The sequence below is a fragment of the Rhinoderma darwinii genome, chromosome 2, assembly GCF_050947455.1.
Source record: "Rhinoderma darwinii isolate aRhiDar2 chromosome 2, aRhiDar2.hap1, whole genome shotgun sequence".
Taxonomy (NCBI): domain Eukaryota; kingdom Metazoa; phylum Chordata; class Amphibia; order Anura; family Rhinodermatidae; genus Rhinoderma; species Rhinoderma darwinii.
The window spans coordinates 9,925,581-9,949,568 of NC_134688.1; the positions used below are offsets into that span (position 1 = coordinate 9,925,581).

General features: G+C 43.4%; 1 protein-coding gene across 2 annotated transcripts in view; it reads left to right on the plus strand.

The window, feature by feature from the left end:
• MOGAT2 (monoacylglycerol O-acyltransferase 2) overlaps positions 1–23,988 on the plus strand; it is a 115,773-nt gene that overhangs the window by 17,473 nt on the left and 74,312 nt on the right. For both annotated transcript variants that reach the window (XM_075851337.1, XM_075851336.1), the window contains exon 2: positions 8,881–9,059. In XM_075851337.1, the coding sequence (XP_075707452.1) occupies positions 8,881–9,059 (179 nt within the window). The remainder of the gene's footprint in view (positions 1–8,880; positions 9,060–23,988) is intronic.

Here is a 23,988-nt window from a genome sequence, read left to right on the forward strand (position 1 = left end):
CTGTGTGAGCAGGACTACATCAAGGTTAACATTTATTTTAGTAAATCGATATACTGTAGCCGGTGGTTTATTTTTCTGATACAGAGCTCCAAATCTCCTGCACAGTCACAGTTAAATTATAACATTCTGACTGCCTGCGGCCACCACTAGGGGGAGCTGAGGAGCTTGCTGCATACACAGTATAAAGTATATCACTCCTCTGGTTACGCCACAGTCAGTATTGACTTTGTCAATTAAGGGGTTAAATGGCCAGATTCCGCTCCCTTATTCTGCAGAATCTCAAAGGGTCCCATGGGCCGGAGACCCATCAGGATTCAGAAAGCTGCAATAATGTCCCCTCTGTTTTAGAGGAGTCATAATGAAAGCAGCCAGGAGGGGGCAGTGTCAGTCACTGATAATACCTCTCGCTTATATAGTGATGTGTGTGGGGTGGAATTCTCTATATGGGCAGAGGGTACTGAAACTGTGCATGGGGGGCTTTGCCTGCATTAATGGAGGGCAAGCACCTAGCACTGTATGGTGGGGGGGGGCTATAACTGGCATTGCATAGGAGTGGGTGTGGTAAGCACTTTATATTAGGAGCATATGGCTGACACTATGTATGGGGGCATGTATCTGCCACTGTGGGTGATACTGTATATGGGGACATGGGGCTGGCACTTTGTATGTGGGCATGAATCTCCCACTGTCTATAGGGGACTGTGGATGATACTGTATATGGGGGCATGTGGCTGGCACTTTGTATGTGGGCATGAATCTGCCACTGTCTACAGGGGACTGTGGATGGTACTGTATATGTGGGGCATGTGGCTGGCACTTTGTATGTGGGCATGAATCTGCCACTGTCTATAGGGGACTGTGGATTATACTGTATATGGGGGCATGTGGCTGGCACTTTGTATGTGGGCATGAATCTGCCACTGTCTATAGGGGACTGTGGATGGTACTGTATATGGGGGCATGTGGCTGGCACTTTGTATGTGGGCATGAATCTGCCACTGTCTAAAGGGGACTGTGGATGATACTGTATATGGGGGCATGTGGCTGGCACTTTGTATGTGGGCATGAATCTGCCACTGTCTATAGGGGACTGTGTATGGTACTGTATATGGGGGCATGTGGCTGGCACTTTGTATGTGGGCATGAATCTGCCACTGTCTACAGGGGACTGTGGATGATACTGTATATGGGGGCATGTGGCTGGCACTTTGTATGTGGGCATGAATCTGCCACTGTCTAAAGGGGACTGTGGATGATACTGTATATGGGGGCATGTGGCTGGCACTTTGTATGTGGGCATGAATCTGCCACTGTCTATAGGGGACTGTGTATGGTACTGTATATGGGGGCATGTGGCTGGCACTTTGTATGTGGGCATGAATCTGCCACTGTCTATAGGGGACTGTGGATGATACGCATATGGGGGCATGTGGCTGGCACTTTGTATGTGGGCATGAATCTGCCATGGTCTATAGGGGACTGTGGATGATACTGATACTGTATATGGGGGCATGTAGCTGGCACTTTGTATGTGGGCATGAATCTGCCACGGTCTATAGGGGACTGTGGATGATACTGTATATGGGGGCATGTGGCTGGCACTTTGTATGTGGGCATGAATCTGCCACTGTCTATAGGGGACTGTGGATGATACTGTATATGGGGGGCACTTATAGGGAATGTGTCTGCACTGCATGCGGTCTGTGGTTCACACTGTGAATTAGGCTGAGGCAAGCTCTGCGTGATGGGAGCATGTGACTGGCACTATATATGGGGATATTGTGATTGTCAATTTGTGGGGGCCATGTGGATGGCAATGTTTATGTGGGGGCCATGTAGCCCTGTGGCCGGCACTTTGTGGAGGGATTGGGGTTCTCTCTTTATGAAGGTCTGTAGCGGGCTCTGTGTCCTGCAGACTCCAGGCTGTACAGCGCTTGTGTTTCGGTGACACTCTGCAGTAGCATTTACAGTGATTTTGGGTCTGTCTTAGAGGAAGGTTTTATCCACTTTTAACGGAAAAAAAAAAAAAGCACTTCAGGATAGAAACGTGTCATTTTTAGTATTCAAAGTATTCAATAAATAAATATCAAAGGGAAGGAAGAGGAAATACTTTATCCCGCAAAATAAATATGAAATACGCCCCGCGGCCGGGATGACGGGTAACACAATATTGCACCTTCCTGTTATATACAGGCCTCTCCCCCGAGTACAGACATAATCACAATTGGGACTATATATATATATTAACGAGACAGAACCGGACGTACAGGAATATCGTAAAGAAACGCCGAGGAATAGAAAACCTTATAGCACAAATCTCCTCGTTCCTCCCACGTGAAGCGTTTGTCAAAGATGATCCGAGAACGAGCGGCGTTTCCAGAGTCTCAGGCGCAATAATCTGACCGTGAAAAAAGATGAGACTTGGTATAAAAATCTCATATAAATCCATATAACGGATCTGGTGACGCAGATGGAGGAGGAAGGAATAACCACTCACTTATTCTCCTTCACCTTCCTGGTTTGGGGCAGTTTTGAACTTTCACATCAAGAGCAGACGATTCTTCCTTTTTATTATAACCAGTTTTCCTTTTGGGAAGAGGTTCAGGTTTTTCTACCGAGGGGTAAGAAGTGTCCATTGCGGACTAACCAAGTGCGGTGTCAACCCTGTCCTCTCCCGAGTCCGGTGCATCCGTATGGTAAGGCTGCTTGTGTTCCCTGCTATCAGCCATTTCAGGCTGGTGAGAGGCCATGACTGTGGTGATCTTCAATTAGATGAGTGACAGGGAGCCCAAAAATCTTCCTGCCCCCATAATCACTACTTTATGTCACATATACCCAGTGCATTATAAGCTGCTGGACTATTATAAGCTGCTGGACTATTATAAGCTGCTGGACTATTATAAACTGCTGGACTATTATAAACTGCTGGACTATTATAAACTGCTGGACTATTATAAGCTGCTGGACTATTATAAGATGCTGCACTATTATAAACTGCTGGACTATTATAAGCTTCTGCACTATTATAAACTGCTGGACTATTATAAACTGCTGGACTATTATAAGCTGCTGGACTATTATAAGCTGCTGGACTATTACAAACTGCTGGACTATTATGAGCTGCTGCACTATTATAAGCTGCTGGACTATTATAAACTGCTGGACTATTATAAGCTGCCGGACTATTATAAACTGCTGGACTATTATAAACTGCTGGACTATTATAAACTGCTGGACTATTATAAGCTGCTGGACTATTATAAACTGCTGGACTATTATAAGCTGCTGGACTATTATAAGCTGCTGGACTATTATAAGCTGCTGGACTATTATAAACTGCGGGACTATTATAAGCTGCTGCACTATTATAAGATGCTGGAGTATTATAAGCTGCTGGACTATTATAAACTGCTGGACTATTATAAGCTGCTGGACTATTATAAGCTGCTGTACTATTATAAACTGCTGGACTATTATAAGCTGCTGGACTATTATAAGCTGCTGCACTATTATAAACTGCTGGACTATTATAAACTGCTGGACTATTATAAGCTGCTGGACTATTATAAACTGCTGGACTATTATAAGCTGCTGGACTATTATAAACTGCTGCACTATTATAAGCTGCTGGACTATTATAAGCTGCTGGACTATTATAAGCTGCTGCACTATTATAAACTGCTGCACTATTATAAGCTGCTGGACTATTATAAGCTGCTGGACTATTATAAACTGCTGGACTATTATAAGCTGTTGGACTATTATAAACTCCTGGACTATTATAAACTGCTGGACTATTATAAACTGCTGGACTATTATAAACTGCTGCACTATTATAAGCTGCTGGACTATTATAAACTGCTGGACTATTATAAGCTGCTGTACTATTATAAACTACTGCACTATTATAAACTGCTGGACTATTATAAGCTGCTGGACTATTATAAACTGCTGGACTATTATAAGCTGCTGGACTATTATAAGCTGCTGTACTATTATAAACTGCTGGACTATTATAAGCTGCTGGACTATTATAAGCTGCTGGACTATTATAAGCTGCTGCACTATTATAAGCTGCTGGACTATTATAAGCTGCTGGACTATTATAAGCTGCTGGAGTATTATAAACTGCTGGACTATTATAAACTGCTGGACTATTATAAACTGCTGGACTATTATAAGCTGCTGGACTATTATAAACTGCTGGACTATTATAAGCTGCTGGACTATTATAAGCTGCTGGACTATTATAAACTGCTGGACTATTATAAGCTGCTGGACTATTATAAACTGCTGGACTATTATAAGCTGCTGGACTATTATAAACTGCGGGACTATTATAAGCTGCTGCACTATTATAAGATGCTGGAGTATTATAAGCTGCTGGACTATTATAAACTGCTGGACTATTATAAGCTGCTGGACTATTATAAGCTGCTGTACTATTATAAACTGCTGGACTATTATAAGCTGCTGGACTATTATAAGCTGCTGCACTATTATAAACTGCTGGACTATTATAAACTGCTGGACTATTATAAGCTGCTGGACTATTATAAACTGCTGGACTATTATAAGCTGCTGGACTATTATAAGCTGCTGTACTATTATAAACTGCTGGACTATTATAAGCTGCTGGACTATTATAAGCTGCTGGACTATTATAAGCTGCTGCACTATTATAAGCTGCTGGACTATTATAAGCTGCTGGACTATTATAAGCTGCTGGAGTATTATAAACTGCTGGACTATTATAAACTGCTGGACTATTATAAGCTGCTGGACTATTATAAACTGCTGGACTATTATAAGCTGCTGGACTATTATAAACTGCTGGACTATTATAAACTGCTGGACTATTATAAGCTGCTGGACTATTATAAACTGCGGGACTATTATAAGCTGCTGCACTATTATAAGATGCTGGACTATTATAAGCTGCTGGACTATTATAAGCTGCTGGACTATTATAAGCTGCTGGACTATTATAAGCTGCTGGACTATTATAAGATGCTGGACTATTATAAGCTGCTGGACTATTATAAGATGCTGGACTATTATAAGCTGCCGGACTATTATAAACTGCCGGACTATTATAAACTGCTGGAGTATTATAACCTGCTGGACTATTATAAGATGCTGGACTATTATAAGCTGCTGGACTATTATAAGATGCTGGACTATTATAAGCTGCTGGACTATTATAAGATGCTGGACTATTATAAGCTGCCGGACTATTATAAACTGCCGGACTATTATAAACTGCAGGACTATTATAAGATGCTGCACTATTATAAGCTGCCGGACTATTATAAACTGCCGGACTATTATAAACTGCAGGACTATTATAAACTGCTGAACTATTATAAGCTGCTGCACTATTATAAGCTGCTGCACTATTATAAGCTGCTGCACTATTATAAACTGCTGGACTATTATAAACTGCTGGACTATTATAAGCTGCTGGACTATTATAAACTGCTGCACTATTATAAGCTGCTGCACTATTATAAGCTGCTGGACTATTATAAACTGCTGCACTATTATAAGCTGCTGCACTATTATAAGCTGCTGGACTATTATAAGCTGCTGGACTATTATAAACTGCTGGACTATTATAAGAAGCTGGACTATTATAAGATGCTGGACTATTATAAACTGCTGGACTATTATAAGCTGCTGGACTATTATAAGATGCTGGACTATTATAAACTGCTGGACTATTATAAGCTGCTGGACTATTATAAACTGCTGCACTATTATAAGCTGCTGCACTATTATAAGCTGCTGGACTATTATAAACTGCTGCACTATTATAAGCTGCTGGACTATTATAAACTGCTGCACTATTATAAGCTGCTGGACTATTATAAACTGCTGGACTATTATAAGCTGCTGGACTATTATAAACTGCTGGACTATTATAAGCTGCTGGACTATTATAAACTGCTGCACTATTATAAGCTGCTGGACTATTATAAACTGCTGGACTATTATAAGCTGCTGGACTATTATAAACTGCTGCACTATTATAAGCTGCTGGACTATTATAAACTGCTGGACTATTATAAACTGCTGGACTATTATAAGCTGCTGGACTATTATAAACTGCAGGACTATTATAAACTGCTGGACTATTATAAGCTGCTGCACTATTATAAACTGCTGGACTATTATAAGCTGCTGGACTATTATAAGATGCTGGACTATTATAAACTGCTGGACTATTATAAACTGCTGCACTATTATAAGCTGCTGCACTATTATAAGCTGCTGGACTATTATAAACTGCTGCACTATTATAAGCTGCTGGACTATTATAAACTGCTGCACTATTATAAGCTGCTGGACTATTATAAACTGCTGGACTATTATAAGCTGCTGGACTATTATAAACTGCTGGACTATTATAAGCTGCTGGACTATTATAAACTGCTGCACTATTATAAGCTGCTGGACTATTATAAACTGCTGGACTATTATAAGCTGCTGGACTATTATAAACTGCTGGACTATTATAAGCTGCTGGACTATTATAAACTGCTGCACTATTATAAGCTGCTGGACTATTATAAGCTGCTGGACTATTATAAACTGCAGGACTATTATAAACTGCTGGACTATTATAAACTGCTGGACTATTATAAACTGCTGCACTATTATAAGCTGCCGGACTATTATAAGATGCTGGACTATTATAAGCTGCTGGACTATTATAAGCTGCTGGACTATTATAAGCTGCTGCACTATTATAAGCTGCTGGACTATTATAAACTGCTGGACTATTATAAACTGCCGCACTATTATAAGCTGCCGGACTATTATAAGCTGCCGGACTATTATAAGCTGCTGGACTATTATAAACTGCTGCACTATTATAAGCTGCTGGACTATTATAAGATGCTGGACTATTATAAGCTGCTGGACTATTATAAGCTGCTGCACTATTATAAACTGCTGGACTATTATAAGCTGCTGGACTATTATAAACTGCTGGACTATTATAAACTGCCGCACTATTATAAGCTGCCGGACTATTATAAGCTGCCGGACTATTATAAACTGCTGCACTATTATAAGCTGCTGGACTATAATAAACTGCTGGACTATTATAAGCTGCTGGACTATTATAAACTGCTGGACTATTATAAACTGCTGGACTGTTATAAGCTGCTGGACTATTATAAGCTTCTGGACTATTATAAACTGCTGGACTATTATAAACTGCTGGACTGTTATAAGCTGCTGGACTATTATAAGCTGCTGCACTATTATAAACTGCTGGACTATTATAAACTGCTGGACTGTTATAAACTGCTGGACTATTATAAACTACTGCACTATTATAAACTGCTGGACTATTATAAGCTGCTGGACTATTATAAACTGCTGGACTATTATAAGCTGCTGGACTATTATAAGCTGCTGCACTATTATAAACTGCTGGACCATTATAAACTGCTGGACTATTATAAGCTGCTGGACTATTATAAGATGCTGCAATATTATAAGCTGCTGCACTATTATAAACTGCTGCACTATTATAAGCTGCTGGACTATTATAAACTACTGCACTATTATAAACTGCTGGACTATTATAAGCTGCTGGACTATTATAAACTACTGCACTATTATAAACTGCTGGACTATTATAAGCTGCTGGACTATTATAAACTGCTGGACTATTATAAGCTGCTGCACTATTATAAACTGCTGGACTATTATAAACTGCTGGACTATTATAAGCTGCTGGACTATTATAAGATGCTGCAATATTATAAGCTGCTGCACTATTATAAACTGCTGCACTATTATAAACTGCTGGACTATTATAAACTGCTGCACTATTATAAACTGCTGCACTATTATAAGCTGCTGCACTATTATAAACTGCTGGACTATTATAAACTGCTGGACTATTATAAGCTGCTGGACTATTATAAGCTGCTGGACTATTATAAACTGCTGCACTATTATAAGCTGCTAGACTATTATAAGCTGCTGGACTATTATAAACTGCTGGACTATTATAAACTGCTGCACTATTATAAGATGCTGGACTATTATAAGCTGCTGGACTATTATAAACTGCTGGACTAGTATAACCTGCTGGACTAGTATAACCTGCTGGACTATTATAAACTGCTGGACTATTATAAACTGCTGGACTAGTATAACCTGCTGGACTATTATAAACTGCTGCACTATTATAAACTGCTGGACTATTATAAGCTGCTGGACTATTATAAACTGCTGCACTATTATAAGCTGCTAGACTATTATAAGCTGCTGGACTATTATAAGCTGCTGGACTATTATAAACTGCTGGACTATTATAAGCTGCTGGACTATTATAAGCTGCTGGACTATTATAAACTGCTGGACTATTATAAACTGCTGGACTAGTATAACCTGCTGGACTATTATAAACTGCTGGACTATTATAAACTGCTGGACTAGTATAACCTGCTGGACTATTATAACCTGCTGGACTATTATAAACTGCTGCACTATTATAAACTGCTGGACTATTATAAGCTGCTGGACTATTATAAGATGCTGGACTATTATAAACTGCTGGACTATTATAAGATGCTGGACTATTATAAGCTGCTGGACTATTATAAGATGCTGGACTATTATAAACTGCTGGACTATTATAAACTGCTGGACTATTATAAGCTGCTGCACTATTATAAACTGCTGGACTAGTATAACCTGCTGGACTATTATAAACTGCTGCACTATTATAAGCTGCTAGACTATTATAAGATGCTGGACTAATATAAACTGCTGGACTATAATAAACTGCTAAATAAGACTATCGATCCCTATTAGAGGAGAAGTAATGATCTGTGATTGTGGTTCTTTTTCTTGCAGCACAGACCTGCATCATCTTGTTCTTTGTCCTTCTCTTCACCCGGCTCTGGATTATCAGCGTTCTATACGGGATCTGGTGGTTTATAGACTGGGATACCCCCAGCCAGGGTGGCAGAAAGAGTCAATGGCTGCAGAGCAGCGTGGTCTGGAGATACCTCAGGGACTATTTCCCTATAAAGGTGAGTGATCAGCAACATTACTATAAAATATAAATATAGAGGAATAGATCATGTAATTATCTTGGATGGGTGCGGTGACCCTCTAGGGATCTCATTTATAATACTGTATGTAGTGCGCCCTCTAGTGGTCTGTTAATAATCTGTAGGGTGCCCTCTAGTGGTCTGATTTATAATATGTAGTGTGCCCTCTAGTGGTCTGATCTATAATATGTAGTGTGCCCTCTAGGGATCTCATTTATAATACTGTATGTAGTGCGCCCTCTAGTGGTCTGTTAATAATCTGTAGTGTGCCCTCTAGTGGTCTGATTTATAATATGTAGCATGCCCTCTAGTGGTCTGATTTATAATATGTAGTGTGCCCTTTAGTGGTCTGATTTATAATATGTAGTGTGCCCTCTAATGGTCTGATTTATAATATGTAGTGTGCCATCTAGTGGTCTGATTTATAATATGTAGTGTGCCCTTTAGTGGTCTGATTTATAATATGTAGTGTGCCCTCTAGTGGTCTGATTTATAATATGTAGCATGCCCTCTAGTGGTCTGATTTATAATATGTGGTGTGCCCTCTAATGGTCTGATTTATAATATGTAGTGTGCCCTCTAGTGGTCTGATTTATAATATGTAGTGTGCCCTCTAGTGGTCTGATCTATAATATGTAGTGTGCCCTCTAGTGGTCTGATTTATAATATGTAGTGTGCCCTCTAGTGGTCTGATCTATAATATGTAGTGTGCCCTATAGTAGTTTGTTCTATAATATGTAGTGTGCCCTCTAGTGGTCTGATCTATAATATGTAGTGTGCCCTCTAGTGGTCTGTTTATAATATGTAGTGTGCCCTCTAGTGGTCTGTTCTATAATATGTAGTGTGCCCTCTAGTGGTCTGATCTATAATATGTAGCGTGTCCTCTAGTGGTCTGTTTATAATATGTAGTGTTCCCTATAGTAGTCTGATCTATAATATGTAGCGTGCCCTCTAGTGGTCTGTTTATAATATGTAGTGTGCCCTATAGTAGTCTGATCTATAATATGGAGCGTGCCCTCTAGTGGTCTGTTTATAATATGTAGTGTGCCCTCTAGTGGTCTGATCTATAATATGTAGTGTGCCCTATAGTGGTCTGTTTATAATATGTAGTGTGCCCTCTAGTGGTCTGATCTATAATATGTAGTGTGCCCTCTAGTGGTCTGATCTATAATATGTAGTGTGCCCTATAGTGGTCTGTTTATAATATGCAGCGTGTCCTCTAGTGGTCTGATCTATAATATGTAGTGTGCCCTATAGTGGTCTGATCTATAATATGTAGTGTGCCCTCTAGTGGTCTGATCAATAATATGTAGTGTGCCCTATAGTGGTCTGTTTATAATATGTAGCGTGCCCTCTAGTGGTCTGATCTATAATATGTAGTGTGCCCTATAGTGGTCTGATCTATAATATGTAGTGTGCCCTATAGTGGTCTGATCTATTATATGTAGTGTGCCCTATAGTGGTCTGATCTATAATATGTAGTGTGCCCTATAGTGGTCTGATCTATAATATGTAGTGTGCCCTCTAGTGGTCTGATCTATAATATGTAGCGTGCCCTCTAGTGGTCTGATTTATAATATGTAGTGTGCCCTCTAGTGGTCTGATTTATAATATGTAGTGCGCCCTCTAGTGGTCTGTTTATAATATGTAGCGTGCCCTCTAGTGGTCTGATTTATAATATGTAGCATGCCCTCTAGTGGTCTGATTTATAATATGTTGTGTGCCCTCTAATGGTCTGATTTATAATATGTAGTGTGCCCTCTAGTGGTCTGATTTATAATATGTAGTGTGCCCTCTAGTGGTCTGATCTATAATATGTAGTGTGCCCTCTAGTGGTCTGTTTATAATATGTAGTGTGCCCTCTAGTGGTCTGTTCTATAATATGTAGTGTGCCCTATAGTGGTCTGATCTATAATATGTAGCGTGCCCTCTAGTGGTCTGTTTATAATATGTAGTGTTCCCTATAGTAGTCTGATCTATAATATGTAGCGTGCCCTCTAGTGGTCTGTTTATAATATGTAGTGTGCCCTATAGTAGTCTGATCTATAATATGGAGCGTGCCCTCTAGTGGTCTGTTTATAATATGTAGTGTGCCCTATAGTGGTCTGATCTATAATATGTAGTGTGCCCTCTAGTGGTCTGATCTATAATATGTAGTGTGCCCTATAGTGGTCTGTTTATAATATGTAGCGTGTCCTCTAGTGGTCTGATCTATAATATGTAGTGTGCCCTATAGTGGTCTGATCTATAATATGTTGTTATTCCCTATAGTGGTCTGATCTATAATATGTAGTGTGCCCTATAGTGGTCTGATCTATAATATGTAGTGTGCCCTATAGTGGTCTGATCTATAATATGTAGTGTGCCTTCTAGTGGTCTGATCTATAATATGTAGCGTGCCCTCTAGTGATCTGTTTATAATATGTAGTGTGCCCTATAGTAGTCTGATCTATAATATGGAGCGTGCCCTCTAGTGGTCTGTTTATAATATGTAGTGTGCCCTATTGTGGTCTGATCTATAATATGTAGTGTGCCCTCTAGTGGTCTGATCTATAATATGTAGTGTGCCCTATAGTGGTCTGATCTATAATATGTAGCGTGCCCTCTAGTGGTCTGATCTATAATATGTAGTGTGCCCTATAGTGGTCTGATCTATAATATGTAGTGTGCCCTCTAGTGGTCTGATCTATAATATGTAGTGTGCCCTATAGTGGTCTGTTAATAATATGTAGCGTGCCCTATAGTGGTCTGATTTATAATATGTAGTGTGCCATCTAGTGGTCTGATTTATAATATGTAGTGTGCCCTCTAGTGGTCTGATTTATCATATGTAGTCTGCCCTCTAGTGGTCTGTTTATAATATGTAGTGTGCCCTCTAGTGGTCTGATCTATAATATGTAGCGTGCCCTCTAGTGGTCTGATCTATAATATCTAGCGTGCCCTCTAGTGGTCTGATCTATAATATGTAGTGTGCCCTCTAGTGGTCTGATCTATAATATGTAGCGTGCCCTCTAGTGGTCTGTTTATAATATGTAGCGTGCCCTCTAGTGGTCTGATCTATAATATGTAGTGTGCCCTATAGTGGTCTGCTCTATAATATGTAGCGTGCCCTCTAGTGGTCTGATCTATAATATGTAGTGTGCCCTCTATTGGTCTGATCTATAATATGTAGCGTGCCTTCTAGTGGTCTGATCTATAATATGTAGCATGCCCTCTAGTGGTCTGTTTATAATATGTAGCGTGCCCTCTAGTGGTCTGATCTATAATATGTAGCGTGCCCTCTGGTGGTCTGATCTATAATATGTAGCATGCCCTCTAGTGGTCTGATCTATAATATGTAGCATGCCCTCTAGTGGTCTGAATTATAATATGTAGTGTGCCCTCTAGTGGTCTGATCTATAATATGTAGCGTGCCCTCTAGTGGTCTGATCTGTAATATGTAGCGTGCCCTCTGGTGGTCTGATCTATAATATGTAGTGTGCCCTCTAGTGGTCTGAATTATAATATGTAGCGTGCCCTCTAGTGGTCTGATCTATAATATGTAGCGTGCCCTCTGGTGGTCTGATCTATAATATGTAGCATGCCCTCTAGTGGTCTGATCTATAATATGTAGCGTGCCCTCTGGTGGTCTGATCTATAATATGTAGCGTGCCCTCTAGTGAATGACTTCTCATTTGTTTTTTACTGCCGGGGCCTCAACAACCAGAATCTGGTGATGTTTGGTTCTCACTACTGGTCCATCCCAAAAAAAAAAACGACTTTATCTTAAAGGGTAACTAAACATTCAACAAACTTCTGACATGTCATAGTAACAAGTCACAAGTTTTCATTGGTGGGGGTCCGAGCACTGAGACCCCCACCAATCGCTAAAATGAAGTGGCAGAAGTGCCCGTGTGAGCGCTCAGGCGCTTCGTCTCTGTTCATCTTTTTCCGGAAAGCCGATGTATCGGAGCACGGGGTCATAGAATTCCTATTGAGTCCATACACCGATACATTTATTTCCGAAAAAAGCTTCAGCTGCTTCGTTCTAGCGATTGGTGGGGGTCTCCGTGCTCGGACCCCCACCAATGAAAACGTCTGACATGTCACTATGACACGTCAGAAGTTTGGTGAAGGTTTAGTTACTCTTCAAAATGTGTCTCCTGAACCCGGCAGAATATTAAAATAAGCACAAAACATAATCCTACAACTAAGGAGACGTCGCCCGTACACGAGGTATTAGGGTATGTTCACACGGCCTATTTACGGACGTAAATCGGGCGTTTTTGCCCCGAATTACGCCCGAAAATAGCGCCTCAATAGCGCTGACAAACATCTGCCCATTGAAAGCAATGGGCAGACGTTTGTCTGTTCACACGAGGCGTATATTTACGCGCCGCTGTCAAATGACGGCGCGTAAATAGACGCCAGCGTCAAAGAAGTGACCTGTCACTTCTTTGCCCGTAATTAGAGCCGTTATTCATTGACTCCAATGAATAGCAGCGCTAATTACGCCCGTAATTGACGCGGCGTTCAAGCGCCTGCACATGCCGGTACGGCTGAAATTACGGGGATGTTTTCAGGCTGAAACATCCCCGTAATTTCAGCCGTAACGGACGCCCTTGTGTGAACATACCCTAATAGAACATAGAAAATGTACGTTACTGTAAATATACAAAGAGCTAAATTTGGCCGAAAATCGACACTACACAAATAAAAGCACAGGCCAATAGTAATCCATGGTCGTCCAATCAAAAAATATCATAGCAAAAACCGTGCGTAATCCTCACATAAAACAAATAGGGGCGCTACAAAAAAATGTGTATGGCCCGTAATTTGCGGGCGGCTCGCGGCTGACACTCCGTGGCTGGCCGACCCGGAAATCACGGCCGTGCACATGGCTGCGGTCGTGTGCATGAGGCCTAAGATTGCAGTTTGTGTAATATCACTTTTGACCACTAGATGTCTCTAGAATCCTCGCAGTAATACACAGTGGAGTCCTATTATTATGAGCACCAGCTAATATCCAGTGGAGGCCTCATGCACACGGTTCGTGATTACAGGCATGGCTGGCGGCCGCAGACACCCGCATTTTCGGCCCGTGCTCCCATATAAAGTATGGTCCATAAAAAGCAAAAAAACGCACATGTCCTATTTTTTGTGGAGCCTTTCTACGGCCCGGACACCTTCCTGCAAATATACGGGAAGGTGTCCGTGGTCAATAGAAATGAATGGATCCGTAATTGTAGACTGTAATAATGGTCCGCAATTACAGACGAAATCTATGGTCGCGTGAATGGGGCCAGACCGCCATGTGCAGCACGGACAGCGCTAGACGGGCTGGGGGTGACTCAATAAGGTGCTGCTCGGTCTCCAGTATCTGGCGCCGTGCTGACTGCAGAGCATCGCACATTTATTGGAGAGTGCGTGGGGGAGGGTCCATAGAGCGATCAGGACGATCGAGGTCCCACAGATGCTCAATTGGGTTCAGGTCTGGAGAGTTCGGGGGTCAGGGAAGTACTTGGAGGTCTTGGTCGGGCTCTTCCTGTCGGACATTTCTAGCTGTGTGACATGTCGCGTTGTCTTGCTGGAAGATTCCATCTGCCCCAGGGGAGACAATCAGCATGTAGGGGGGGACGTGATCTGCAGCGATGGATTCATACCCAAATCTGTTCCGTGCCGTCCACATGATGAGTGGCCCAGAGAATGCCAGGAAAAAATTCCCCGACCATAACGCTGCTGCCACCGGCTCGTGTTCCTCCATCAATGGTCGCAGGGTGTTTGTTCTCTGATGTTTCTCGCCTGATGCGCCAACGTCCATCCGTTCCATGAAGCAGAAAACGTGACTCATCGGAGGAGACAACCCTTTGCCAATCATCGGTGGTCCAATTCCGATACTGCCGGGCAAATTGAAGCCTGTTTGTTCCGCTGCACCTTTGTTACACAGGAGCGGTGACCATCCGTCGGCTCCGGAGCCCCATACGCAGTCGGGTACTCTGTTGTATTAGACACACGTCTGGTTGCCCCCTGGTTGATATTCACGGTGAGCTGCTCCACTGTAGCGTGTCGTTCGGCCCTCGCGCACCTTCATAGCCGACGTTCACCTCTCACATCAATGGCGCGTGGTGCTCCGCAGTTTCCACGTCGGTTATTCCCAATGGCGCCATTTGTCCACTCACGATACAGGGTCACCACAGCAGCACGCGAACAGTTCACAAACTGCGCTGTGTGGGAAATACCACCACCCTGGTCCGAAAGCCGATAATCATCCCTTATAGCAACTCTGATAAATCACCCCTTGTACGCATGGCAACAACGAGTGATAAGTGATCAGACAGCCGACCGCACCCCTTATATACCCACCAAGCCACGGCACGTCACTGCCTACATGGGGTACGCGCTGCCGACGTCGAAGGTACGAGGTGGTCATAATAATGGGACTCCACTGTGTGTGACAATTTGTATTTCCAGCAGCTAGGGGGCAGAATGTGATCATTTTATTCCTGCTATAACTATCTGAGGGATCGGCGCTTAGTCTGGATATTATATAATCTCATGACGGTGCACTATGTGGTTATTAAAGGAAAACACCATAGTCAGCAGACACAACATCCGGCATCTTTATTATGTGTCGCCGTTACTGCTCTTGTTTTCTGATAGACTTTGTGTCTCAATTCCTCATTATTTACAAGATCTCTACTTGCTGTCAGTGAATGGAAACATTCCTGTTTACATTCATAGGCTAAAAATCTGTCCTGACCTAGTCACACAGCCGAAGGTTTGTTATTCTGAACTTTGCCTGAATGAATTCCATTTAGCAGTTTTTTTTTAGGCTTCTGGGAAAGCTGGGTGACCACCAATATGGCTGCCATTCCCAGTTCACATTGAGGTTGTCACCCAACCTGCGTCGGGTTGCAGCAATATGTGAGTCAGGGATATTGTACTCGATAACTTGTCGGATCTGCTAATAAGACGTCTAGGGAAGCTGGGTGACAATATGGTCACATTAAATCCCCCATGGGATTGTCACCCAGCTTTTCCAGACTATTGAAAAGTAAATCTGACTTTGAGACTTTACTACGAACATTTTCCATTCAGGAAAGCTGGATGACAAGCCCTTTGGCAACTGGGAATGACAGCCATGTTGGTTCTCACCCAACTTTCCAAGAGGCAGATAAAACTTTGCAACAATAAATAGGAAGTTGGAAAAACTTGAGACGGCTCAAGTAATGGGGATTTTTTGATTTTAGGGTTAAATTACCGGAGACTGAGGAAATCTTTCAAGCATGACTGATAAATATCGCGAGTGATGGAACAAACCTCCATTCATTGGAATTAATTATGAAATCATTGCTATTAATGGAAATGATGGTTTTGGTCAGTTCAGCAATTACTCAGCTCTTCCACCAGGGGGCAGTATGACAGATTATACAACAGTTCTCTATGGACAATGGGTTACATAGGATTTCGCTGGATATATACTGTATGGTAATTAATGATTCGGCGTATAAATGGCGGCTCGGTACAGATACTTGTTTGAGCGTCACTCTGGTCACAAGACGGGACTTGAACGAATGATGATTTAGAGATGCTCCTCTCATGTGTTCTCAGGACACGTGCAAACACCAGAGCTGAAATCCCCCGCGTATCATCCGCCGCAACATCTGGCAGAAATCAATAATCAGGGACACTGGCACAGGTCGCATTATAAGCCTGAGACAATGAATGGCACCGGTGAAGGGTGGTTCGGCGTGAGTAGAAATCTTAGGGCCCTTTAATTAATTAATCCCCCAAAAATCCCCAAAAATTTCTGATTAATTTTATCATATCTTCTTATAGGGGTCGGAGCTCTGTTTTTCTGATACAAAGCTCCAAATCTTCTGCTTTCCTTCACACCAAATTCTAACTTCCTGCAGGTGCCACTAGGGGGAGCAAACTGCACATGGATTTATACGACTAGTACTGAACTCAACGGCCCATGTTTACTAAGACTGCCATAAGTTACGGCAAAGGAGATAATTGGAGTAATTAAATTTATTTAACGGCGCACAGATCTTAACTATTGAACTCTCCGACACTCAGGAAATCAAATCTGAGCAAAATTGGTGCCATTTTGACCTATTTTTCTTAATAAACAGGCTAAATAGCGTCTCCTTGGAGACCGTGTAAACATTTTTCGACACTTTCAAAATATGGCGAGCAATAAGAAAGGTCGCAACCTTTTTTTGCCACGGTTTACGTCAAGCACCGACATACACTGCATTGTAAATGTGGGCTAATATGAGCTGTATACATCTGTATTCAGTGAGCTCCCCCTAGTGGCCGGTGCATACAGACACATTTTTGTTCATGAATCTTTCATTACATAAGGAATATGGATGGAGATGTGAGCAGCCTCAACACGTCTTAAAGGAGAAATCCACTTTTGAACAGCACTTCACAGTAAAATCTATATAAAATGTTATGTACTCCAGTTACATCCAAAGCTGCACTGCTTGTTTCCTCTTACAAGAGAGCAGTGCATTGTGGGAGCTGAGAAGATGGCTGCATAGTCAGAGCTCAGTTGCTAGATCACACGTCTGCAGCAGGAAGGGCAATCAGACTTTTTAAAAGCAGCTCTGGGTGTGATTTTATATGGAGGCGCATAGAGGTTTTTGTCGTGACATGTCGTATTATTCCCTTATTCACCTCTAGGAGGACACAGTCATCACAAACGTGCACAGCGTATCCGCCCTGGCGGCCGCAGGGAATTCCGGCCCAAAAACCGCGACAAAAATTCCGCAGCTTTTCCGCCGCAAATATCGCAACTTCTGCTATTTCTTGCGGATTTTATCTCCCCATTGAATTCAATGGGGAGAACCTGCAACAGATAAGCGGCGATTACGAAAATACAATTGACACGCTGCTGATTAAAAAAAACGCACCGCAGGTCAATTTTTGAACGTATTTTCCGTTCATCATTTACGCCGCGCCTGGATGAGATTTGTTTAAATCTCATCCGCTCTGTTCCTGAGATATTATGCTGCGGATCTACCGCAACGAAATATAAACCCGGCCAAACAGTGCTGTCTGCAGATGGGGGCCCCTGGATTGGTTGGTACCTGAGTCAGGTTTAAGGGATCGGACATTGACTCACGGGATAGTCACCTATAGGTGGCACTAGACAGACAAATTTTTTCCTTCAATGCCGGCACCAGGAGTGTAGCTATAGGGAGTGCCCTGGAGGCTAAAAAAACCCACAAAGGGCCCCCCTGTCACATAAGAAGACACTAGTATTGTAAATGGCACATGGTCGGAGGGGCCCTTTGACAGATTTTGCATTGGTGTCCCGGTGCTACACGTTACACCCCCGGCCGGCACTCATTTTACAGTCTTTACCAGCTCCCTCGTATCTGACCCTAAACAGATGCTCTACAAGCCCCTCACAGATAAGCGCACCTTATGGCCCCATCGCTCTCGCATTGCACCTGAAATCCGCTGAATCGTCTTAGACACCTTAGTAAATAGTCCCTATTTTTAGTGATGGAGCCGACATCGTCATGGAAACCCGTCAGTAATCCATAATGACTGAAGATAGATCAATCCATAAGTCTAATCCATAGGTGTTAAACGAGCCCTCTCAGTAAAACATATGTCCTGTATAAGTAACGCTGCAAATAGCCCCCGTCCTCAGCGGTCGGGTAAAGGTCACAAGTTAGAGGTGACAAACGCCAAGCCTGGAGCTGGCCCAGCGACCGAAACCCCCGACCATCAGCTGGGAACCTGCAACCGGCCATACAGTCACCCTGTAGGGGAAATATTATTATATAGCGCCACGACCATGTAATAGGATGGGCCGACTCCACCCGAGTCCTAATAGGGCATATAGACGTCATAGAGGGGGGTCCATACAGACTGGATTAAATTGGGGAGAGAAATGGGGCACAGTTTGTAGGTGGCATCGGTACTAATTTCCACCAATCGGGGACAAACGTAGGATTTTTTTTTCCCAAGTGCATTGGTGCCCATGATACTGATGGCAAAGTTTCATCCCCTACAATTTTTACATGGTGGATAAAGGGGTCATAATCCTGGTGGCCTGGGGTTACAGCGAACTAGACCTAGAATCTCTGGTGGTCTAGGGTGATGAACAGGTTAATGTTAAAGGGTTTGTACAGAATTAGAAAAACAATGGCTGCGTTTTAAAAAAAATATTGCCATACCAGTCCACAGGTTGTGTATGGTATTGCAGTTAGGGATGGGCGAATTTCCCAAAATTCATTTCAGCTTTCGATTTTAATCAGCAAGTGCCCCGATTGCCCCAAAAACCTTTGTCTGACTCCCTGATGCCTTCTAGGACTGTATCTAACTTCTTTCAAGCCCTTTAACGGGAACCTGCCACGTCCGTTTTCGCACCTAATATGGGCTGTGTGCCACGTACAGTGTAGTAAAGATCGGTGTACCCCATTAATAGTATTCGGAAGGATTGCCGATACCGCCAGTAATTGATTGCAAAGCTTTCCCACGCTGCATGTAAATGAAGTGTACGGAGTCCGCCGTTTCAGAGGAGTCCGGCGTATTCACGATGGCACAATACACAATTCAAAAATATAACACCGATAATAATAAACTAAAAACAACGCAAGACAGAAAGTAAAAAGTAAAGTAAAAAGGCCGCGATGCTTTATTAAGGGTTAAAAATAATAATAATAAATGATCAAAAATATAAAAAATAACCACAAATATTTAAAACCAATAAAATATATCACATATAATAATAAATCAGATTTAATAAACCCGTCTAGCCAGCAACTGGGAGACAAAAACTGCACTAATAAAATATTGTGACAAAAGTATAAGTATATTTAAACAGGGGGGGAAGGGGGGGCCGCAGGTCCTCGCGAAAAGCTGCTACTGGCACCGGACCCGCCGAAACAGTCGATTTGTAAATACAAATTTTCCCGCCGCTGAGGCCTGGTGGCCAATCAAGAAACTATTCCAGGCAGGGCCACTATGAGGAATTTCTGGGCCCCATACAGTTAAGTTGTCTGGGCCACCCCCTCCATTTCCGGGGTTGGGCAATGGAAAGTGTGGCGCTCACGTTTGTACGTTATACGCATTAACTGGTTTTGGTGCTGATGTCAATTACAGTGCATGAAACCATGGAGCAGTCAGGGACCGCTGGATGCCCTGGATTTTTATCTATTTAGCCAAAACGTATCCCTCTGATGGCATAAAGTGGGATACGTCGCCCGGGGAATGGCCCAGGGGAAACTCCTGAAGTCACTGCCCATAAATGGACAGTGATGTCAGGAGCTTTCCCAGGACTGGGGTCCCTGGGCAGAGCTTCTACTAGCGCTCTGCCCAGGGACTCTGGCGCTGTTCCTGATGTCCATGTACGTAAAGTGATGTCAGAAGCTTTGCAAAGCCTGAGTCCACGGCCAGAGAGTCGGCAACGCTCTGGCCAGGGATTCCGACCCTGGAGAATCCCCTGACGTCACTTTACACATATGGACAGTGCTTTCCCAGGGACAAAGTCCACGGGTAGAGCACTTGTGATGCTCTGCCTGGGGACTCCGGCATTGGGAAGCTCATGACATCACTGTCCACATACTAATGACAGGAGCAGTATATGTTTTTTTTGTGGAATCTCTCAGGATGGAATAGCAGAGTCTACTTACTACGCTATTCCATCCTTCAAAAGAAGGTAAACCGACGTCCACCAGCCCGACGGAGGCTAAAAGGACATAATGGAGCCCTGTGAATTATCGTCTACGTTGTTTATACTGTACGTTCGGAGATTTCCTGACCTACACGATAAACTTAGGGCAACAATATGATGTGAAGGGGCCTTAAAGGGAATGTGTCACTAGAATTTTTTTTTTTCAGTTAAACAATTAGTATATAAGTGATTACACAATGTTTGAATTTTTTAAATTTTTTCACAAGTCAGGAAATATTATAAATTAGTTTCTAATTTATAACATTTCCATGTGCTGGTCACTAGAGGGAGCAGTTCCCAAAATTGCTGCTTGGTCAATGTGGTAAAGCAACCTCATTGATTTATGCTGCAAATTTGGGGTAGACACACTCTCTCTAGTGTCCTCACAGAATCCCCCCTCCCTTATTCTGGTTAGTGCCAGGAGGAGGGGGTATAATCTTCAAACCTCCTACACTGTGTGCCGCCATTTTCTGAGCGACTGCACAGTGTAGGAGGATTAGATACAGTGCTCAGCAGACAGTATCACACAAACATAAATTACCTGCCGCAGATTATCATCAAAATCCGCATCAAATCCAATATGTGTGAACGTGGCCTTAGGCGGGATTCACACGACCGGGTCGTTCCCGAGCCCGAGTGTCGGCCGGTAAAATCGGCCATTTTGCCCGGCCGGTTTGCATAAAGTTATGCATCCGTGCCGGGCCGGGCAGATCCGGACAGTGACATCAGCGGCAGCTCCTGAAGGGGAATCCCCATGTGTTCGGGGATTCCGCTTCAGGAGTTTCCCCTGATGTCACTGCCCAGATATGGACAGAGACATCAAGCGCTCTGTCCAGGAGCGGAATCCCCGAAAACACGGGGATTCCGCTCCTTCAAGGAGCTAAAGTGCGGCTAGCACATAGCAGAGCGGGGAGATACCTCCCGGCTCTGCTATAGTGGCGTCGCTGCAGTAGTAGCAGCCGCAGCAGCAGCAGCTGCTGCTACTACTACTAGCGGCGCCATCGAAGGTGTCGCCGAGCCAGGGTGCTTTTAACAAGCAGGGGAAGGGAGCCAGCGCAGCGCTCCCTCCACCTGCTGTACACCCCGGCCCTGCCACACAGTGTACAGCGATGCCATTCGTCAGAATGGCATCAACTCCTCCTCCTCACATGCACTCTGCGCTGTGAGGAGGAGGAGATAGAGCGCAAGCTCCGGAAAACCCGGCCATCACTCGGAACACATTCCGGTGATGGCCGTGTATTACCCGGCCCCATAGACTTCTATGGGAGCCGGGCGGCCGTGTGCCCGGGCAAAGATAGAGCATGTCCTATTTTTTGACGGCCGGATTTTCCGGCCGTCAAAAAATCGGTCGTGTGAATAGCCCCATTAGGGGTCTATCATTCCTAATGCAGCCGGGTGCCGGCCGATTTATGAACGGCCGGCACCCGGCCGGGAAACCCTGCCGTGTGAATGAGGCCTTAGGATGAGTTAAAAAAAACCTCTGTTGGGCCAAATGCACAAGATGCGTATTACGTACGGATATGCCGCATGTATTTTCATGCCGGCAAATCCGCAGCGTAATCCAGTACCGGTAAAGTAAATGAGATCTCAAGAAATCTCATCTACACGTGGCAGATTTTTTCTACCTACAAATTGACTTGCGATGCGTATTTGAAAATCTGCAGCATGTCAATTTATCTTGCGCTTCCGCTGGCGAAATGTAGCTGACCAATTTAAAAAAAAAAGTTTTTTTAACAACTCGCGTTTTTCGCTGCGTTTTTTTACGGCCGTTTTTCTATGGAGTCAATGAAAAACTCCTCCAAAAACGTCCCAAGAAGTGACCTGCACTTCTTTCGACGAGTCGTCATTTTTACGAGTTTTCTCAAACGGCCAAATAAAAAAACGCCCCGTCTGAACGAAAGGCCATTTTTCCCATTGAAATCAATGGGCAGATGTTTGGAGGCGTTCAGCATCTGTTTTCTCAGGCGTTCTTCGAGGCGTTTACGCTCTGAAAATGGCTGAAAACACAGCGTGTGAACATAGCCTTAAATGTCCGTGTGACGGCCGTTCTTTTAATGGCGGTCACATGGTTGTATGTATTTCTATGGGGCTATTCACACTTGTTTTAACGGACCGTGTGAAGGGCCCTGAAAAAATAGGACATGTCCTATTTATGTCCGTTTTTAAGCCTAAGAGGGATCCGTGAAAACGGCTGCAAATTGGCAGTGAAAAATCACCGACTATAGCCTCATGTTGTAATTTGTAGTGAATTTTCAGTGCGCAATCCGCACCAGAAATAGGAGACAAATCCGTCACTACTGAAGTGGCCCTTATTGAAACGTCCGTGTTCGGTCTGTGATATACGGACCACATGTCGGCTGTAATTCCCATACCGACCACAGTTCAGGGAGCCGGGCCCCTAGGATCATAGTTATCTATGGCGCTAGGAGTCCCTCTTTCTCGGCGGGAATACTGTCCCCGGTCCCGTACTGTAAACATGATTACAGTACGGGACAGTATTCCCGTGGAGAGGAAGGGACTCCTATGATTATAGATAAGTATGTTGCTAGGAGCCCGGCTCCCTGAACTGTGGTCAGTCCGGGAAATATGGCCAATACAGGGTCCATACAAAACGGACCGAGCACGGCCGTCTGAATGAGGCCTTAGTCTATCACACAGTGCGGTCCAATCACATTTTTTGCAAAATCGCGGCAAAAACTTGATTTTACCGCACTTCGGCTATAGCCTAACAGCACTGTTTTACACCCTTTTTCGATGCAATTTTCATAATCGCGGCACAAATCACGCGGTTTTGCCGCAGTTTTTTTTTAAAAAAATCGTGGCGAAACTGCGCCATTTTTGCCGCGGTTACGAAAATCGCTGAGAATAAAAACGCTAGGGAAACTATTTCTTTTAACATATTGCACTTTATATAATCTTCAAGTGGGGTCAGGAGGAATGGGAAGCAGGATTGAGAGCGGGGGGGGGGGGGGGGAGTCACCGGCCTGCAGGTCCAGTTGGCGGTTTAGAGAAGGACGTGTCTGGGGGGCGGGATCTCCACATGGAGCTTCTCATGCTGCATCTACCCTTTCTGTAAGTCCTCTTAGGGCCCCAGCGTTAGTGACTTCAGAGTAAGGAGCGGGCCCCATTACATTGCAGGGACCGTTCCTTTCTCCAAGTGACTATAAGGCTGGATTCACACGAGCATGTTCGGTCCGTAATGGACGGAACGTATTTCGGCCGCAAGTC